The sequence below is a fragment of the Aethina tumida genome, chromosome 1 (assembly GCF_024364675.1).
Source record: "Aethina tumida isolate Nest 87 chromosome 1, icAetTumi1.1, whole genome shotgun sequence".
Taxonomy (NCBI): domain Eukaryota; kingdom Metazoa; phylum Arthropoda; class Insecta; order Coleoptera; family Nitidulidae; genus Aethina; species Aethina tumida.
Window position 1 is genome coordinate 66,102,030 of NC_065435.1, and position 22,638 is coordinate 66,124,667.

The 22,638-nt window shown below is 27.7% G+C and overlaps 2 protein-coding genes across 2 annotated transcripts; one reads left to right on the plus strand and one right to left on the minus strand.

Annotated features, from left to right (window-relative positions):
• The first annotated feature begins 869 nt into the window (after positions 1 to 869).
• Positions 870 to 21,117, plus strand: LOC109608449 (EF-hand domain-containing protein D2 homolog). The gene is made up of 3 exons (XM_020024889.2): positions 870 to 1,156; positions 20,356 to 20,638; positions 20,723 to 21,117. Exons 1-3 carry the CDS (start codon positions 987 to 989, stop codon positions 20,855 to 20,857), a joined length of 588 nt encoding a protein of 195 aa, XP_019880448.1. The 5' UTR covers positions 870 to 986; the 3' UTR covers positions 20,858 to 21,117.
• On the minus strand, positions 14,629 to 16,998 carry LOC109608448 (ero1-like protein). The gene is made up of 2 exons (XM_020024888.2): positions 15,628 to 16,998; positions 14,629 to 15,573 (listed from the first exon to the last, which is right to left on the minus strand). Exons 1-2 carry the CDS (start codon positions 16,568 to 16,570, stop codon positions 15,128 to 15,130), a joined length of 1,389 nt encoding a protein of 462 aa, XP_019880447.2. The 5' UTR covers positions 16,571 to 16,998; the 3' UTR covers positions 14,629 to 15,127.
• Positions 21,118 to 22,638: the final 1,521 nt, after the last annotated feature.

Sequence of the window (22,638 nt, forward strand, 5' to 3'; positions counted from 1 at the left end):
TAAATAAATATAAGTAAAAGTAATAAAACGAATGCCTTTAAAATTAACATAAAAAATTTAAAGTAAACAAGAAACTTCCATATTTTTCAAACCAGCATACTGGGACGTTAACGTTTTAAAATTAACACAAATTGAATAAAAAGATTGTCATAACATAAAAATGAAAGAGAAAATTATTCAATATATAAAATTAGTTTCATTGTATAGACATTTATCCAACTTTAAGTGAAATAAGCAACTACCATATTTTTCAGACCAGTATATTGTGATTTTAAAATAAAAAGAAAATTACTTTAGTTAGTTAAATTTATAGAAACTGAGATAAAATAATAAAGTAAGTTTTTAAATAAATATAGATAAAAGTTATAAAATAAAAACATTTCAAAATTAACAAAATTAATAGTGTATTACTCAGTTTAGAAATAAATATAAATAAAAGAAATAAAATAAATGGGTTGAAAATTAACATATTATATAAATTAAAAAAGAACTAAAATACTGTTTTAAAAAAGGTAAGGACAAATTAGTTATTTTATAAAATTAGTAAGAGTACTAATATAATAAGTAATTAAATAAAACACATTCAAAATTAATTGAATAACGTCAGTTATTAAAAAAATAAAAATTTGTTACGTTTAAATTGAAACATACAAAACGTAAAGAAGTAACTGTTTTTAAAAAGTGATAATGTAATTTATTAAATAAATTGGAAACCCTAGGAACAAATACTAGGAGAATTTCCATAGTTTTATGATAACTGTCTCTACCACTATCCACACAAATTGGATCTTCCCCATGAAATCTGCGCAAGCGTCTCAGACACGCTGCCAATTCAAATACACGTTCGTCCAACCGTCCTCAAGCATTCATTCGTTGTGTTGCGTTCATTTATTTCGTACGGTTCGAAGTCAGTTTGACATTTCGTGTTTCACGTGTTTAGTGTATTCGTTCTTCTCGTTATCATTTCGAAATTTTCTGTGTTAAAAATGCCCGCCGATCAAGAATTGAATTCCGTCCTGATCAGGAGGCAGGAGATCAACGACGCGTTGGACAACGGGGACGAGGTGAAGATTAAATATAGGGTAGTCAATGTTTACACCGAATTCCACGAGTTCACAAGGAAGGAAATTAAACAGTACGAGAGTACATTTAAAAGGTAATTTTTCAAAAATTTAAATTTAAAATTAATCTACAATAAATAATTTTATTTTTTATTTATACAACTTGGAAAAAACTATAAAATTGTTTTTTTATTTTGTTTTTGTATAAATTGTGGCAATACAAATTATTGACAAAATATTATGAGTTTTAATTAATTAATTTTTTTATTAAATTATTTTATGAATGAATGTATTATTAAGTTCAAAATAACATTAGACAATAACAAAATATATTTTTTGTACATTTAATTAATACAATGAGTTGAAATTGAATGATAATATATATTTTGAATATTTTTTCTTAACTTTAACATTAAATCATAAAAATATAAATTTTCATTCGTTTTAAAATATATATTAATTTTATTGTATGTTATGCAATTTAACAATTATATGTGACCGCATTTTAATGGTTTAAAATAAACAGAATATTAAATATTGTTGTTGTTATTAGTCAACTTTAATGTTTAAACTGATAACTTTCATAGAAGTGTAGTTTAAATTGAAAAAAAATCAATATATTATAATTTAATTAATTATTTGTCCTAATAATAATAAAAATAAATTATTGTTGTGAAAAAATATAAATTTTAAATTAAGCGAATGTAATTTTTGCTTTAAAATAAATAAATATGTAATTTCTCATTAGAAATCAATTTTTTTAACAGATGTCACTAAATATTTACATTTTACACATTAACAAAACTTTTGATTTTAATAAAAAATAAATTACATATTTAAATAAAATTAGTAAACTACTAATTGAAATTTACTTATAATTTCAATTTAAAAATTCTTTTCCAGTCTGCTGAATACCCCACCAAATTAACAAAAATTATTAACGTAAAATTTATAAGGAATCATATTTTAGCATTTCACCAAATATTTTCACCACAAAATTGAAATTTATTATAATTTACAACTCATTTATATGTGCTCATAAAAAGCACAGTAAACGTTAGTTTAGATAAAATTAAAACGAAATAATATGAATCACCCTACAATGACCACTATCTGAATGACTAATTCCATATTGAATATTAAGTAAATAAGTTAAAAAAGATAAATAAATATAGTTAGAAATAAACGTCATATCAAACAACTTAAAATTAAATAAATAATTACTAACTATTATCTTTTTATAAATTTATCGTACGTATTCCCTGATCAATTTTGCATGGAACAAGATAACGACCTCGAATAAACAATAAAATGTTATCAATTTAACTTCTTTTTGGCATAAATTTCACATGTGCCAAATTGCCCAGTAACATGTGGGCATTGTCATCTATTTTTCAGTCCCATATTGCCGGCTAATATAGATTGAATACTTACAAAGTTATGAGCTATTCATTTTATGTGCGACTTTACTTTTCTCTTATAATTAATTAATTTATTCAAATGGATCAAATTTATTTTTACACTTCACAAATTAAATAATTTATTTTAAAAATATTTATAATATACTGTGGTGGAAAAAAGTATGGAATATTTTTAAAAATTGTATTGTTATCCCCGGGAATTTTTTATACTTATTGCAATGTTGTTAAATTAGCTAGTTTGTGTTTACCGTCCGGTATACTAATATTACCGCTCATGCCAGTGACGAAAGTAAATTTAATTTGTTTGGGTCGGATGGTAGAACATTTGTGAAACGGTCAGTGGGGTAACGATACCATTTTACATATTCCGAGGATTAAACATGGTGGCGGAAAGATTATGGTTTGATCCAACGTAGCACCCATGATTCAAGTGGGGGGTAAAATGAATCGTTTCCAATACAGGGACGTACTGGAAAACACCTAGTTTCCATTTAGCGAGGGAAAATGCCACCTCATTGGATATTTCAACGGGACAACGATCCCAAACACGCGTCTAAAATTATTAAAGGGTAGTTTCTAATGAAAAACTTAACTGTGCTTGAATGGCCGTCACAGCCCCCCGATCTAATTCCTATTAAGCACCTTTAGGAAGTATTAGACCGTCGCTTCCGAACAAAAAATATCAAAAGCAAACAAGATGCCAAGCGGTGATAGAAACAAAATATTAAAATATCTGAGTTATTATTAATTAATTATAACATAATATTAACAATTTTTTATGAATATTAATAAAACATTCAATACTTTTTTCAGACCAAATTGATTTTTTATTTAAAAAAAAAAGTAAAAACTTGTGAATATAATGATCATTGTGATTAAGGGACCGATCATGAGGTAAATTAGATGTTCAACAGATTAGGGAAAACATTAAGTAACATTTGTAACAAGCAAATAAATATGCCATACTTTTTCCACCATCGTATAGCAAGACACGACAAAAGTTAGTTCCTAAAGTCCACTTTTGTGGGAAAATTTGTTAAATTTAACAGTCAATAACTCTAACCCTATTCACGTGTGTTCCCAGAAAACAAACCAACCCACACTTAATGCAATTAACATCCGGTCGTTTTCTTACCGCATTTAAAATCGATAGTTGCAAAATGTTGCACTATTAATAGATTGCCCGCATGTTCGACTTTTATGGGGGTGTATTTCATCACGGAAGAATCGTTAATGAAACACGTCGTACCCACATACGGCACCAGCACCGCTACAAGAAATTCATATTCATATTCGTATTTCTCTTGTCCATTACTGTCCAATTCATGCATCCATTTGATTTACAAAATGATTGTGTTAAATTTAATGTGCTGGTACATGAATAGGATTGTTTGTGGGGCACTTCTAATGGAAGGTCGTAAAAATTGTTGGATTTTTAAGTCGTCACATTGTTACTAATTGTTTTCAAATATGATTTGTTTAACTTGTTTTGCTTGTTACCTGGTTCCAATAATACATTTCAATTATTGTTTATTTTATATTGATAGATAAATTGTAACTATTTACATCGTTTCTTTTAAATCCCCATTTGTAAAAGAACCAATTTAGGACAAATGGTTACCATAAAAGTTTGTGTTGAAAGCATATACCACTATTTGAAATAAATAACAACAAAAACTCATTTATATTTTAAAAATATATTTTGAGGATGTACTTACACTAATATTATACTAATCAAATATTTGCTATAAATTGCCTCATAGATAAACTACAACGCACAAACATAACATGTATATGTCAATTTATTTTATAATTAAAATGAAATTATATGTATTATACGGAAAATAATTTAATAATATAAAGAAAACTTAAGTATTGAATTTCCCCTATTGTATTTTTATGTATGTACATACATGCAAAAGCTAAGAGGTAAAATTTCGCACAGGATATCTTATGTCTTTTGAGTGGATATCCGGGCTGTACTATTCTTAAAGAGGTTATTGAAAAATCTGAACGCATCCGTTTAGAATTTCATTCTTTATCGTTCTACTTGAAATGCAATATACATACAGCGAAGTTGTTAAATTTTAAATAATACTGGTGCCAATATTTGTTCAACTAGATGACCGTATCTTGTGATATTTTACAGAAAAACTAACTTATGCACCGCATAGGTATAATTAATTTAAATTGCAGACCTTGAGGATTGTACACTTATTTTCCTCCTGGTTGGAAACAGTTAGTGCGTTTAATTTCAATCACGGGGTTTGCATAAATACTAACGGTATTTCATTTTCACATAATGATCATTCATCGGAAAATTATCTTAAATTGTTTTGTGATGTAATTTTAAAAAAATATTCAAGTGGTCACGACGTGAAAGTTGATAACGCGCAATTTCTTGTTGAATATTCGTAGACATTCCTATTGAAAGTAACAACTACTGATTTAAATAATTCATCCTGATGCTTAGAAAAACATAATTAACTGATTATTTTAGTTCAATATGTCATAACGTATTGAAAGGTTTACACAAATAAATTATTGTTCGTCATTGAATCGCTTCCTCACTTTCCTTAAAAACAATCGATTACCGTCGATCGATAGAAAATGACCGGTTGATAATAGGAGAAAGGTCGTTTTATCTATGCAAGGAAAATGATTTGTGCAACGTGAGTTATTGCACAAACGCGTCACTTTCACGGGCGATTACGGTTGAAGAAATGCGGCAGTGAACGATTTTTTTCTTCTACAAATCAATTGTTGAATTATTTAAAACTTTCTAGGAGGGTTCGACTTGAATGTTATGTGAACATATCTTAAACAAATAGGGAAATTTGTATAGATCTATTTCTGGAATTTTATGACTAAAGAGACTAAAAAAGACTAAAAAAGATATACTTGTATAAATTAATGATATACTGCAAATATTTACTCATAAAAATTTTTCCTGTTGATTAAAATATATGATTATTTTATTTATATAAAACATATAGTAATGGCCATAATTATAGGAACTTATTGAAATACATTAAAAATATGAGCTGTACTACTTAAATTGGATGCCAGTACCTATAATGTTTACTGTTTTTTCTAATATTGTTGCGTGTACTATGCAACTGGTCAATATAATTTTATTCTTAAAAAAATTGCGTATTTTTTTATTTTTCAGTGGAAAAAATTATAGCAACTTTTTGCTTTATTGCATTTCAATGCTCTGTGTGAATTTAAATTGATTATTTAATAGCGGTCTTTTGCTTATTATAATTATTTAATCATTGGTCGATGTAAAACTGAGAGAAACAAGAAGAGATGGCTAAGAATTTAGGGCTAAATTAGAAAATTATAGAAACTGGCTAAGTGGTAGTGACTGCGTTTGAAAGAATTGAAAGAAAATCGTTAACTGGATAATTCGTGATAATGTCAAAAAATAATCCAGTTTTATCGTCAACTAACATTAAAGTCAACCTGGAGGAAATGGGACTTACTGAAATCAGTTTAAGGACTGAGGGAAGGTAGTTAGAGAATGGTTCGTTTGACCCCAGATCTACACTAAAAACTCTGGTTCCTACTAAAAATGTGAAAGTCTAATTTTGATTTTGACCACATTTACTGGACTACATAACTAGTAAAAATTGGGAGTTCAATTATGTTATGAAGATGTTTAAATTCTTCTGGACTAGGCCCAATTGGGCTGATTTATGTTAAACAACAATTTGCCTCCATATATTGAATAAATGAATCTGTTAATAAATGTGTTTGCACATGAAAACAATGTGAAACACAAATCGAAATTTGTGACGAATTGGTTAAAACTGCAAAGTATCGATGTTTTGACTTGTCCCTCTCTATCTCCAGATATCAACTCTAAAGAAAACATGGGGGATCACGTTCGACACAAAATTTTTTCAAATTTAAATAAACTTATAACAACAATTTAAGAAACATAAAAGAACATAGAGCTATCGTATATTCGGATAGTGATCGAGTCTATGCCACCGAGATGGCCCAAATTATAAAATAAAAGGATATTTTACAGTTTTAATTAAATAAAAAACAATTTAAAAGTCTCTTTCAAAATTAAAGTTGCTATATTCATATCCAGCTCAATTCAGGGCAACATATGCAACATTTCATAGAATAAAAGTATAAAAGTTTTTAATCGTGCTGTATAAAACGACAATTATAAATAACAGTTTACATAAAATAAAAAAGTCGTGACTAAAATGTTAAATACATTTTAAAAAGTTGCTATAATAGTAACCACCACTTTACATACAAGGGTCAAGCTTAAGGTATACATACTCCTGTAACACTCTTATTTATAACTCGATTTTGATGATGCGTTCAAAAGACATGTAATAAGAAAAATATATTTTCTATAATATTCTGCAGAGACGTATATTACGATATTTTATATAGTAAAACAATGAGCAAATTTCATTAGGACACTAATTATGAAAAACATAAGTACATCATTAAATCTAGAAATCTTCAAAATGTGAATAAGTCGGTAATAATTCATTTAAAAATAAGAAAGAGTAAAATAATTGAAATTAACGTCGTAAAAAGTACTTACCCCAGATAACTATTATAAATACAACAATTCAGAAGTAGATGAGGTACTAAAGAATCTTTTGTTTTGTAAATATAGAGTTTTTTTAAGCTTATATAAACATTAAATATTTTAACCAGCCATATTGCATGATGTGAACAGAAAATAATTTAAAACGAGGTATATTAAGATGTCATCTTTATAGAAAAATCTAATTAGATTGGCAACACTTTCCATATTCCATTGAAAAATACTTGTAGTATTTTTGTATAAGACAAACCTGATGATCTACCTCCAACGTCGAATAAAAATATCAACTGAAAAGAAAACGTCTCCCGGATTGCAGTACCATATTTAGATGCTCTGTTTTGTGTATTTTCAACATATTTGAAGAACATTATGTGTGTGTGTGTGTGTGTTTGTATTTCATCTTAAAACAAAAATAAACATAATTTACAGTTATATTTTCAGAACGGACTCGATTCGGTTTAATTACACAAAGTGAGCGCAAAGAAATGTCTAATTAAAAACAATTCTCTCGTTACAAGAGTGTTCTAATTACCTTATTTAACGGATAAATTTTAATTGCCATTATAAAAATATTAATTATCCCATAGTGTCTCCAACTCAAACTAACACATTTTAAAAATTATTGCCGATATTAATTTTTAAATTTCACTTTTTGAACAGGAACTTTCAAAACACATAAAAGAGTAGTTCACTAATCATTCACCTGTTAATCAAATTTCATGTTAAACGTTCCGCGATTTATGGCGAACAATTAACAAATAATAAAAAAGGATAAATTGTGATTGGTATAGAATATATTCCTTATAAGTAAGCAATTATTAGATTATGTGATGGTAAAAGTTTTAATTTATGTATCTTTGACGATGGCAAAATGTTGGAGAAAATCTTTTCGATCGAATAAATCAGACTTTTTGAAAGACAATTTGCAATCAATATGGGCGAGCCGAACACAAGGCTAATAATTTATTTATTGGGTTACCTTGTTGACCTTTTCTGTATGGATTGAATGTTGAAGCCTCGCGGGAGTTCGCAATAAAAAATATAAGGGCACACTCAATGAAAATTACTTGCCGATTTAATTCACCAGCGTTGTTAATGGAGTCAATTTTCAGACATTTGATTTCGCCTCTTGAACAACGGTTACCTCATTTTAACGAATGGTATTTCTTAACAAATCTTCAGATTAGATTGTAACATCGTGATATACAATGTCAGTAGACAATAGATATTGTGACAAAACCCGTATCTAAATATTCAGACTGGTTGCAATTTCTGCAATGTAAAAACAATGGCGTTTTTACAAATCAATATTATTTACTCTCACAGTATATCGTTGCTGTTCGGCGAGAGCCAACAAATCAATTTTGGAGGTCAAGGCTTGCCGTTTCAACTGATAAAAAAGTAAATAAAAGCGAAAATAAAGACAGACTCGATAAATCCGAGTCTTGCGTTTGTAAATGCATCCAGTTATCTGTGCCAGTTTCAAGGACATGGTTTATTGGCAAATTTCTGTTATGCACCAGAGTTATTTAATTCATTACAGCTTAAACATCTATTGATTTAATGCTATTAACTAATTGAATTTAAATATTTGAGTACCAAATACTGTTGTTAAATTATTTACATCACAATTCGAAGCTATTTTTATTAGCATAGCGCCATTCTCTAAAGTAGAATCTTCTACCGTATGTTATAACTGTGTGACTACTTCACGTTGTGTACTTTGTTGCAGAATAAATAGATCAATTCCAATTTTACAATTTGAAACAGATACAATTTTTATTGTAATTAAAAATAATTGATCTTAATCATCGTTTATTGTTGTATCTATGTCATGATTTGTATTTTATCAACATGTCGCTCTAGTAATTAGCCTAATAAACAAAACGGGCATCGCAATAAATAAATAATGCTTGGATTAATATGAAATCCTTATTAGTAAAGAGGCCGAATGTGGACACATTTAAATGCAGCCTTGTGTTTTATGGTGTGTTAATTGTTCATTTAAACGGCAGTGAACAGAAGTTTTATTAGTTTGTATTTCGCGAATTAATAATGTTAACGTATACAAATATTCGGATTAAAATAGTTTCCAGCGAATTTGGGAATATCTTTTGATTTGCCTCATTATTTTTCAAAGCACTGAGATTCAGTTATAAATCGAAATTTAGTAGTTTCTTGATTTTGAAACTTTTTCTATGGGGTAATAATTTATATTAATTGATAAGTTTCTGGCAGCTCAGCTTCTAATTCAATGTCCTTTTTCCTTTCTAAAGATTTACGTACTGTAGGGGAAAATATTTTAATAGATGTACAAGAAATACAAGGAAGAACTTTTATAACAATAGCCACTTTCTTTTATAAGATTATAGAGACTGTTATATGTACAGTAATAAAATTGTTATCATTTACAAATATTTATATAAAATCCATCCTTCCTGAAATTACCCAAAAATGATCAACAAGGAAGTTCTTGTAGACACGAAGATTATAGAGACTGTTATACGTACTGTAATAAAATTACAGCAATAATTTTCAAATATTTATATAAAATCCGTCCTTCCAAAAAATACACAAAAATATTAAAGAAGAAAGTTTTCTTTAAAAATCCGTGTTTAATTTTACAAAAGAGAGAAAACAAAACAAATAAATTAGTAATAATCTGAGAAAATAAATAATAAACATTAAATTTAAGAAATTTAATAAATATAGCGTTAAATCTAAATTTAAAAACATGGCAAAAGATCGGCCTTTAAGCTTTCCAAACATTGATTGACACTTGAAATTTATTCTATTGAAAAATAATAATTTATAGCAATTATTGCATGTCTCCCTACAAAACAAGATTAAAGCAAATAGACGAGTAAAACACTCAAATAAATTAAATAACAAAATAATAATTAAACTCTAAGAATTTTATTGTTAAATACAAATTTATAAACTTTTGTTTGCAAAATATTCATGAAAATTTCAGAAGAAAAATTTCGATTTTGAAACTTTTACGGTCAAGTAAAATTTAATTTTTTTAAAATACACATATAATAATGCTTCAATTCCTTTTTCCTTGATGTGATAGTTTTGTGTAAAGGAGGGACTGAAAAAACAAATTAGTAAAACTAGAGTTTGTAAGAAAGCTTAATCTCACAAAATATATACTAAAAATTGATTTGAAGAAACTTAATAAATAGAGCGTTAAATCCAAATTTAGAAACGTACCACTTCGTAGTTCGAAATTTTGTCTATTGCAGTTTCATTCTACTGAAAAATGTCTGGTATAAAAAGATTACAAAAAAAAAAAAGATTAAAACACAAAAGATGAATAAAACATTGGAGTGACAAGTTACAGAATACGACTTGAAGACTAAATTTTATTATTAAATTTAAATTTAAAAACTCTGATTTATAACATATTGATGAAAATTTTGGGTTTGATCAAGTTTATCAGTGAAAGTGAACTTTAAAAATTATGTTCAAACATCTATTTTATTTTTTATAAGCTTTTGCTTATAATAATAAAATTTAAATTAATTTTAAAGGCTTGTCATTCACAATAACATCCACATTTGTATGAATGTGTTTAATATTAACAAAAAAGATGAATAAATGAGAATAGACAAGTAAAATAATGCCTACTGTTTCCAATAAACCCTGGACTGGTACAAAACAAGTTAAGAACTTGTCTTGTCAATTTAATGAACAGATATTATAACTTATTAATAAACCCACACTTACTAAACGGGTATCGAACAGTCGGTCAGCGAATTAATAGCAGCGAAGGTGAAGGTTACTATCAATATCCGTTCATTTTTTCACCTATAACCGATGGCACTTTCTCTCCATATACTGTATATGTAAATGAATCGGAACAAACTTCCGATTAACATACATGTTCGGCTTCGCTGGCTTCACAATTTCGAAACACTGTCGTTTCTCATTGATGAAAAGTTTTCATTGAAAATTAGCTAATACTGTTTTTCCATTTAAATTACTAAAGTACATATCCATTGACGAAGCGCAATAAGCTATTCAAATATTTACTAATGCAACAATTTGTTGTAGTGACGCAAGATAAACAACTCTTACGCACATTCCACAACTGTTCATTGAAAAAAGGAAGGAAATAATTCCACAAACATTGTTTTGTCATATTATATATCAGTTGACTAACCGCTTGTATTTTTTGAATGCATCACAAAAATTACATGGATGATTCACATGCTAAACGTTTCGAAAAATTTGCTGGGAGAAGCAATAAAAATATCTTGGGAAAGCGTAATTGTTTATGAATAATATTAATTAGGTCAAAAATCAATTTGCATCACATATCGTAAATTGGCAATAGTTTATATTACTAAAAGCTGATAGTTGATAACTGAATTGATTATCAGGAAAGTGTTCAATAAATATGAGTCAATATTTATAAAAATAGATTATTGTTTTGTCATCAACCATTATTTAAATTACTTAAATTCTTTTGTATTTTAGTGATGTTTTCATTTATATGATTAACAACTGTTTATTAGTCATACGCCACAACCTTTGAAATATTTTTTATCAACTATAATAAATTAATAAAAATGAACAATACAATTTAATTTTGAAACATACAATTAACTGTATTTAACCACAACTGGTGAAAAATGCCTATGTTAACATAAACTTAGACTTGTGTTCATCGTGTTAAAGATTTTGTCAGTGTCATTCAACTTATATTAAAATTTACTATAAATTAAATGTTCCCTAGAATTTTTCATATATTAATATATTGTTTTTCCGATTTCAGAAAAATCGTTAGTGTGAAAAATGTTAATTTTAACGCTATAAAATATAATTTAAAAAATTATATGTACTAGTAGGTATAGGGTTTCAGATATTTCCTTGTTCACACCTGGCATTTAAATTTCTTCAGTACCGTTATATAACAAATCTGGCATTTCCTCCAGTTGCACTAATAACAACTTGCACAATTAGTATTCTATTTGTCTCATATCCTCTAAATTTTAGTACAGGAAAGAAATGCGTTAATTGGAATAATAACGTCGTTACTAAATTGAAGATGTCTAAACAATTTCAGGCGGTATTTTTGGGGTCCTATATCTTCTGTTGTAAATATTTGTAAAAGCATAAACAGTTTAGTGTACGTATGATGAAATGTATTAACGGATCTTGCAGTTGTAATGAAAATAAATACTCACACTTAACTTAATTAAAATTTCATAGAATAATTGTGAAACACTCTTGGAAAAGATTTATTATCATTTTATGGGAAAAATCAATAACATATGGTTGACATAAATCCGATAAGATTGTTGATTAAATAAATAGTTTTAACTTTTCCCTTAAATAATATATACAAGTCGCTTTCAGTTAACAAAAACAGTTGTTCACTTGATATGAAACTTTATGCAAAATAACTCAATATATTCGATTTCCTTATTAGTGTCAATTTATCGATTGAATCGTATAAAAGACGATAATTAATTAGATGTGAAATAGTGAAAGCATATTCTAGTTGACGACGTGCACATAATTCAATAATAAAAGTAATTTCATAGAGGTCTAAACCACGTTGAAGAAGTTGTTATGTTATTATCTTTTGGTAAAAACCGCAGGATATCACTTCCCAAAAATGTTTAGGCGATAATTTTTGTAACAAACAAATTATTCGAATTCATTGCTCTGTTTATTATTGCAGTTTTAAATCACTGCAAATTAATTGCCTTAAAAAATATGTCCATGAACCAAAAACTGAAACGGTAAAAGGAAGTTTATTCATAACAAATTTGAGCGGATATCCTACTCACGTGTTATTGAACTTCGCAAGTTATTGCAATTATATTTGCGTAAAATTATATACGCCGAATGATTTTTAGCGAACCTGTTTCCACATACCGCACAGAACTTAATTAAAATTACTGTTGGGTTTATGTTAATTTAATTTTACTTTGTGGAATTTAAATGCTTCGAGACCAAAGCTGGTGTAATATATTAATTATTTTTTAATTTGGAAATTTACTTATCTAAATATTCCGTTAATATTTATTCATCAATTTCGTCTTATTAAAATTTAAATGTAAATAGTCATCATTAAAGCGATATTAGTTGGCAGAATAATTAAAGTTAAATTCGTATTCGACATTCAAGTCTAAATAGGACAGTTTTGATTTTGTACCTTTCAAATTTTTTATCTATTAAAAACTAAAAAGCAGACATGTATTAAGAGATGCATACCAGTAATTATATTAATTACTTCTTAAATGTACCAGAAAACTATAATCGAAAAAATATAGAGTGGTGGCCATAATAATAACAACTTATTAAAATATATTATAAGTAATTGAGTTGTAGTATTTGAATAGAATGCTAGTACCTATAATGTTGTGTCTACTATGCAACTAAGTTAATCTAATTTTATTCTTTAAAAAAATGCTTATTTATTTGCCAATGGACAAAATTATAGTAAATTTTTACTTTATGGTCTTTCATTTCTGTGAATTTAAATTGATTATTTACCAGCGGTATTTTGCTTATTATAATTATTTAATCATTGTTCGATGTGAAACTGTAAGAAAAATTATAATTCAGCGTTACCAAGACCGAGAGAAACAATAAGAGATTGCTAAGAGTTTACGGCTAAATAAGTTTTCTGTTATTAAATAATTTAGAGAAATTGACCAAGTGGTAGCTGCGAATAAATTTATTTAAAGAAATTTAAAGAAAATGACTAGGTAATTCGAATATCAACCTTATCGTCGACTGAAATGGAAGAAGTGGGTCTTGCTGGAATTAATTCAAGAACTGTAAGAAAATGGCTAGTGGATAGGGATTCCTTTGATTCTACAAGAAAAGCCGTAATTTCTACTAAAAATGTGAAGTCTAATTTTGACTTGCTCAGAATCACATTCACTGGATCACAGAACAGTGAGGACGAGTCTAAATTTAATTTATAAAAAATAATGGTTCTGCTTATGTTAAATATCCTACAGAGTTAAAACTACACAAAAAGATTGTTATACCCATAGTGAATCCAGGTAGAGTTTCGATTGTTATGAGGATAATTAATACCCAATTTTATATCATCATAATAAGTTATATGAAATTTGTAATCATTATTTCTACTTCCAACTTACTTATTGTGTCATCAATTTGTTTTATACAATCAGCAATTTACAGGAATGTATGTACATTAATTAAATTAATTCATAATTTATGTATATACCATAATATTAAATAAAATTTTTAAATACATATAAACTTTATTTATAATTGTTAATGTAAAGAAAATATCCCGTGATTTTATATTATCCATATTTTTGTATAATGCAAAGTTATTATACAATATGAAATATAAAATCCAAATTGTTTTTTATAATAGTTGTTGTTACTGTTTATTTATTTTTTGTTGTAAAAATCAATATACTTTATTAAAGAATGAAAACACATAAGCTTTTATTTGATAACCATGCAATAATTTTATGGTGCTGGAGTGTTTTTATTGAATCAAAGAAATTGTTGCATTTGCAATAAATCATGATTTAAAATCAGTCAGTAAAACACAATGTTATAAATCACCATTTATTTAAAGTACAAAAATTGGAATAGGAAAATAAAGTTCTTTATCTTAAATTTACATTGGATTTGCCTGGCTTACAGTTAGACTAGAGGGATAAATTTAACCATTACCTATAATATATATATTTTAAATCAAAACTGTGAAATGGAAAACGCAGGTACGTGTTCATAATTAACGATAAATTAAGTAAAATACCCATATTTCTTGTTTTTTTTTTTAGTTATATGATGTGATTTTAAAGTATAAAATACTTATTTAAACTAAATAAATAACAATTGTTCTAAGTTTATATAAATATAAATAATCACAATTTAACATTTTAATGACAGCACTCATTAAAAACAATAATAATAAATTACAACAATTAAAATATAAATTTAATTTTAGAGACCCTAAGTAAGCTATGTAAATTTGACAATTATGTTTAAGATAACTAATCAAATTGCCACAGGCTACTATCTCAAAACAATTAAGATTAACCAGTCAACTACTTAAAAATATTATCAGTTATTTTAACTTTATTTCCAGTATTACTTAGCCTTTCCTTGAAATCGTCCAGTTTATAAATGCTGGTGGATAACCTGCCTATTGCATTTATCAATGCGACAATTTCATTTCTGTGTAACTGGAAGATTTTCTTGTTGTTCGCATCGACCGATTCAATATTATCGAATTTACCAGAGAAAAGAATCTTTAACGCGGTCCCTAAACCTTGAGTCTGCAGTTTACCCCAGACCTTGCACTTGTCGCATCCGACACAGTCCATAATGCGACTCACGTTTCTAAAGTGCTCTCTGAATTCGTTTTTCAAATTTTTCGCTTGAACATCCCCATTAAACATCACCTTCTCGTCGAAATGATCCGGGAATTGTTTTATAACACTCAGCAAGTCTTTTATTGCCATCTGCGTGTCCCAGTCTTCATTCTCATTACCTTAACAATAAAAATTAATAATTATGCTAAAGTATGGAAAATATTTCATCTTACCTGTGTAATATTCTTCCTTTTCTAAATACGGCGCAGCTTTCGCAAGTGCCCTCAGTTCCAGCAAATAAACAAAATATAAATTTCTCAGCCAATTTGGACCCTCACCATTGGTTGTTTCAGATGAAAATCTCCTTTGGAATTCGGCCACATTAGGTCCCCATTCTCCATTGGGATCAGTCAAACTGTTCTCACTGAGCAAGTAAATCGAAGTTAAGTGTATGTTGATGCTGGCATGCAGACCCGATATGGCTCTATAAAACACTCGCTCCTCCAAACACATGTCGTTTAATTTACCGTTTTGGATGTACACATCAAAACTTTTGGCTTTTTCGGGTCTGAAGCAGTTCTCCAGATAAATGCTGTCCCATATGCGTTTGGCTGATTTGCCTTTGTAACCTGTATACCGTTCAGGGTTGAGTTTCAGGTCCACATACTCGGCTTCTTCGTCGTACTCGTCGATAATGCAAAAGTTATCAGAGGCGTCGTCGTGTTTCGCCCACAGGTCGATGTCTTTTTGGGCTTTCTCGCTTAAAGTCTTATCAACCAGATGTAAACTGTTGTGATGTTCATTGCAGTCTTCGTTCACCTCCTTGGAGTACATGTCTTTGGGTTTGGCGTGTCCCTTAAGACCTGCCGGTATTTCGTTCTCCTCGCACGACTCGACGTGACAGAAACGCATGGCACACCTGCTGTCGTCCGTCCAGAACGGACATTCCCGTTTCAGGTTTACTTTGAAATACCTGAAATAGTCTTTTTCGAGTAAACTGCGCAATCTGGGGTAGATTTTGACGTTGTTCAGATGATCGACTGTGTCGATGTTGCACGTGCACTCGTCAACTTTTCCCTGCAATTGGCAGAAACAGTCCGGTTCCTTTTCTAGGTTATAATAACCCAGACAACCGTGGAAAACAACAAACAAAAACAGGGCAGTGTTGCTATTCATTTTTATGACGTATACACTACAACTAGACACAAAAAATCCACTACATCCTATAATAATTAAAATTGGTTCGATTCCGGTTAGTTACAGCACGGATTGATCGGACCGCACATAAACACGTAAACACAGTAAACAGCTGTCTTATGTCAGTTCTCCAGCGGAGAAAACGACGCGGTAAATTCAATTGTTCGTCGCAAACACTCGGTGCGCACTGACTATTTACGTATATAAATTTCGGATTTTATTTAACAAATTTGAGCGTTATCATCTTTTTTATCTGAAATGGCACCGGTGAAACAAAAGTCGCGGTTTTTATAATCGATTCGGTTACGTGGCCGCACTCAATATGATCCCTGCCGCCCAGTGATTCACAATAGATAGAAAGAAGGGATTTTGAATTACGTGACTTTTCACATGGCTGTGGGAGGACACGAGAGGATTAACTTTACCTGGGAACAACCAATTATTTTTAAATGCATTTATTACTTATTTTATCGCCCTCTTTATTAATATCTATGCAAATGTGGTTTATTCATGTATGCGCTGACATTCTATAAATAGAAATGTTTTTATTTAAATTTAACTAATTGTAAACAATAAAAAGTGAAACTATTGTATTACTCCCAAGTTATTTTGATTTTATATATTTATTTAATTTATTAAATTCAAAATTTATAAATTTAAAACATGTATAGAATAATTGTTAATAGTATATTTTAAATCCATATATATATATATATATATATATATATATATATATATATATATATATATTAATCTTTTTTATTTATAAATATGTTTTATAAACTTTTTTTAATCATGTTGAATATCCAAATGTCAGATAACTATTATAATATATTAAATTATAATTGTGTATAATTAAATTGTCTTAGTTCAATTATTAGAAAAAGAATTTATTTATAAAATCATAAAGTGGAATTTATTTATTCATAAATTTATATTTTTTTAATGAAAATTGTGAAATTTAATCAAGACATTTAGGGAGATATACATTGGTAAAAAAACTATGGAATATTTACATGTTACAAATGTTACTTAACATATTTCCTACTCTGTTGCAATTCTAAACAAATCTAATTTAACAATGTAAATTAACAATAACTTTATTATTTTGGCTTCTATCACTGCTTGGCATCTTTTAGAAATAGAATCTTGGTAGATTCTATTTTTCTGGTTGCCAGTGCTCTTGTATGGTTTCTTTTGATTTTTTTTTGTTCGGATGCGACGGTCTATTTTTTAATAATTTTAGATGTATGTTTGGGATCATTGTCTGGATGCAATATCCAACGAAGTGACATCTTCAATATGTCCCCGTATTGAAAAAGATCCATTTTCCATACTTTTTTCCACCACTGTATATGAAGATTTAGATATGCATGCTGTCTAAATATGCTTAGTAGATGAGTTGAGATTGTAACTTTACTGAGGATATTAAATTTTGCTTAATATTATATTACTTTCATGAGAAGTGTTCTTCTATTGTCTTAAGAGTTTTAGCTTTTAGTGGCGTATTTTCTAGCTAATCAATTATAATCAAACGTCACAAACTAAAACAGAATAGAATTCTTAAACGAAAAAATTTCTCAATAACAAATATACAAGTCGATTCATTAAGCGTTTTGTTAATAGCAGTATTGTAAACGAATAAAATTGAGTTGTTAATCTGAAGACTTTTCCAAAAATAATTCTAATAATTAGATTAGATTTGAATTAGATATACCTCGCATTTGAAATATGCACATGCATGAACAACAATATTTTTTAAATAACTTAGAACTTTATGATATTAAAAATTAATTTAATCCAGTATATTATATATCATACATCATAATATAATATTTAATTTTTTATTATTATTACGTGAAATGGAAAATAATAAGAATATAATAGTTGATTTTTATGCCTATAGTTTGATAATTAGTGTGAGGGTATTGACACATGCCTGTGATATTTAAGATAAAGGGTTGATTATTTGTACTCTGATGCAATGATGCAGTTTATTGAAACTTTAAATATAACTTATTCAGTATATAATATCGGGGCGAGTTACTAATATTTTATTTCGCATTGCACATACCAAAAAAAAATAGTTGTTCAAATTGTTATTATATCTAATTTTTTGATGAAACAACAATTCTTACGACCTGTTTTTAAGATGCATATATTATACCAGGATATCCTGCTTATACGGTAACATGAATTTTAATTTAAAAAACTCCTACAAATCGATTTTCTTATTGTAGTAATAATAATAATTATTAATGATAATGATATATTATAGTATTGTATATTATACACATATTATTATACTACATGTGACTCAACATTTTATGAATATTTACCTAAATAATAAGTAAAATTATCATTTATACGTGACGCTGATCACGGCTTTATATTTGCATTACTTTAATAATTTTAATTATTAGTAATAATCAAAGTGATTTATTATTATTATGATTATTATTATATCTGTATAATAAATATACATAAACTTTTTATGGACTTTTGCTTAAATAATCAACTTTTCAATTTCATACGTGACAATAATCACGTGTTTATTCTTTCCAGTTGCATTTCTTCATCAGAATGAGTAACTAAAAAACAAATATTTCCTTTAAAATTACTTAAATATAATATAATTATTTCTCAGCAATGAAATATGTATTTGGTTACTAAATATTTTTATTTAATATTTGCCATTATTATTTAAAAATATATTTTTTGTAATATATTGTTAATATTTTATAAAAAGTATATACAATATTATTAATAATGTAAATTATTATTATATGTCTATTATAAATATAAATAAACTTTTTTATGGACTTTTGCTTAAATAATCAGTTTTTTTAATTTCAATTTCATATCAGTATGAATAACTAAATAACAAATATTTTCTTTAAATTGAATGAAATATTTATCTTTCAAAACTATGTATTTTTCAATTTAAAATATAATTTTGTAACATATCGTTAAATTTTAAAATCATACCATAATTAATAAAACAATTTTATTAACAATAATATAATATAAAACACAATCTTATTTAAAATATTTAATTGAATGTAGAATGTGTCATACATTCTACGTTACAAACAAGCAACACACCTATTTAATTTTAAATTTGCAATATAAACTAGTGAGTGTAAGTATCATACATGAAACTATTTAAAGCTCTCTTAAACATGTCTGTTTATCTACGGAAATAAGATTGTAAGTTGTTTATGTGGGTGAATCATTTGGAAGCTGGAAAATGAAATCTTGTCTACACAATATTTACGGAATGTTGTACTGTCATCCTGCCAGTAAAGAGTATAGATAAACTGAGTGCAACATCTGGAATTCACCATGAAAACAAACTAATTCATTTTAATTTATTTGGCAACCCATTATAAAAAATAATGATAGCAATAATTTAATTTACATTGTATAGTTTTCTAGATACAAACGATGATTATAATCCAGCTATATCGGGATGGTTTGGACCAACGCAAAGATTTGTTTATTTTTTTAAATGCGACCGAGTGTGTGGAAAATTAAAAACGTAGCTGAGATTTGTATCTCAAGTATTTTTACCTGCTCATCTTTGTGTGGGGTGCTAATATCCCACACAAAGCACACTAAACACACTGGAATAAAAATGTCTATGCAAATATAATTCAAATGTAAAATACATAACGCAACTGTAGTTGTATATATATATATATATATATATATATATATATGTAAATATATATAAATTAATATAAACATTTTTTAAATTCCAGATTTAACACAAATAATGACGGATTTCTTTCGATTGACGAGTTGAAGCGAATGATGGAAGTTCTTGGAGCTCCACAAACGCACTTGGGACTCAAAGCAATGATCAAAGAAGTGGACGAGGATGGGGACAATCGTCTTTCGTTCAGAGAATTCTTGTTGGTCTACAGGAAAGCTCGTGCTGGTGAGCTGAACGAAGACTCTGGATTGGGGCAACTGGCCAAACTGACTGAAATTGACGTCGACAAGGTTGGAGTTAATGGAGCCAAAGCGTTCTTTGAATGCAAGGTAAACCTTATCATGTCTGAATATTATTATATATACAATCTATACATTTAAGAATGTATACATAAAATTGATATTTTATTATAGATTCAGGAATTGGCCAAAAAGAGCAAATTCGAGGATGAAATAATGCAAGAACAAGAGGAAAGAAAGCGCAGTGAAGAAGAGAAGGCCCAAAGGCGACAGGAATTTTTGCAAAAAGCAGCCATATTCAAATCTTAAGCTGGACGGCTCTTTTATTTCGTACAATAAGCAAAACTTGTAATTGCTGAGCTAAGAATAAATTTTATTTTGCATTTTATATACCATACAAAACATAATTAATATAATATATCTATTATATTATTTGCTTTGTAAATAAGATTCGATTTATAATTTTACTTATTAGTTTTAGTAATACTTTTTATATATATGATATGTGTAATAATGAATGTGATAATTTTAGATAAGTGTACAATAAATTAGACTTAAGTATTATGAAAGTAATTTTATTTCATTAAATAATAAATTATCGCTACTGATGCTTACTTATTAAGATATGTCATCAATGTCTGCAACATTCCCGTAATCAGTGGATAAGGTAAATAATATAGGCGATATAAACACTTGAGAATATAGTGCACTGTATATAATTTTTATTAATTAAAGTTATAAATAAAGTGAAGTAATTAATGACGAATAAAAGTTTTATATAGATAAAATAAGTTCCTGAATATGAAAATTGAAATAAAATTGTAGAATTAAAACTAGATTTTAGATATAGTCTAGTATTTGAAATTGGAGGTATAAAAAGATTAGACAGGTGGCCAGAGAAATAGCACACATTACCACTAATTAGGAAATACACAACTCTAATTAGTGCAATCAAACTATTTTATATTTTATTTAGTATAAATTACATTATGTTATTTCCCCCATTATTTATTTTGTACCTAAATAAAAATAATTTCTACTTGAATTATATCTTATACGAAACACATGCGAAATGAGGCTGATCTATTTCTGTGATCACACTTTTGAATTTGTTAAATAATTTATACAAAACGTTAAACAAAATTGTTAATATTTTGTTGGATACCTTTTGTTCCTTATAACCACTTAAAAACGGTGACGTAAAGATTCCATGAAATATCGCCGATGATCGTTTGAAATTAAATTTCACGACTCTTTAATAATAACCACAATTCATCTAAATTTGATTCTTTTTGATGTTTTAATCGAGATTACACGTCGTTCCTCAAATTGTCAATTGCGGTAACCAGAGAACTAGTAATATCAATATATTTCATATTTTATTTGGAATAATTACACTATATTATTTCCCTCGTTATTCATTTTAACCGAAATAGCACACTTGAAAAAAATATATATTTGCACCCTTTGTTTGTTATAACCATTTGTAAACGGTGACAGATTCAATGAAATATCGGCAATAGCCGTTTGAAATTAAATTTCACGACTCTTCAATTAATAACAACAAACTCTAATCTAAAATTTTCCTCCACTGTGTTTCAATGTTTTTGTAGTGCATTTGGGATCCAAACTTCTATTAGGAGGTTGATGGATGTATTTTTTACCACCTGATCTTGTTCTATTGAACAAAATATCCTTCTCCAAAATTCTGGAGGATAATTAATACAACTTTTAGACTTGTTCAAACATTATTTTTTGATATAAATAGTTTCTTTACTGAACTATATTCTTGCAAGTTTTGTTCACCCAGGCCACGCCTAAATGTTCGACTAGACACTATACTGGATATTGTATGACCCAATTATTTTTTTATTTACCTAGAAGACAATTATTTAGTAATTTTTCCAATTTGTTTATCAATAAAAGAAGGTTTTTTTGCTAAGACTTTTTCTTATTGTATTTTTAATAGTGTGTGTTGTTTCATATTTGTTAATAAGCATTGTAAATTATTTTTCGGACGCATCATAAGTTTTAACGATAACAACATTTAGACCTTGGTATTTCATTTTAGTTATTCTTTTCCTCTACTC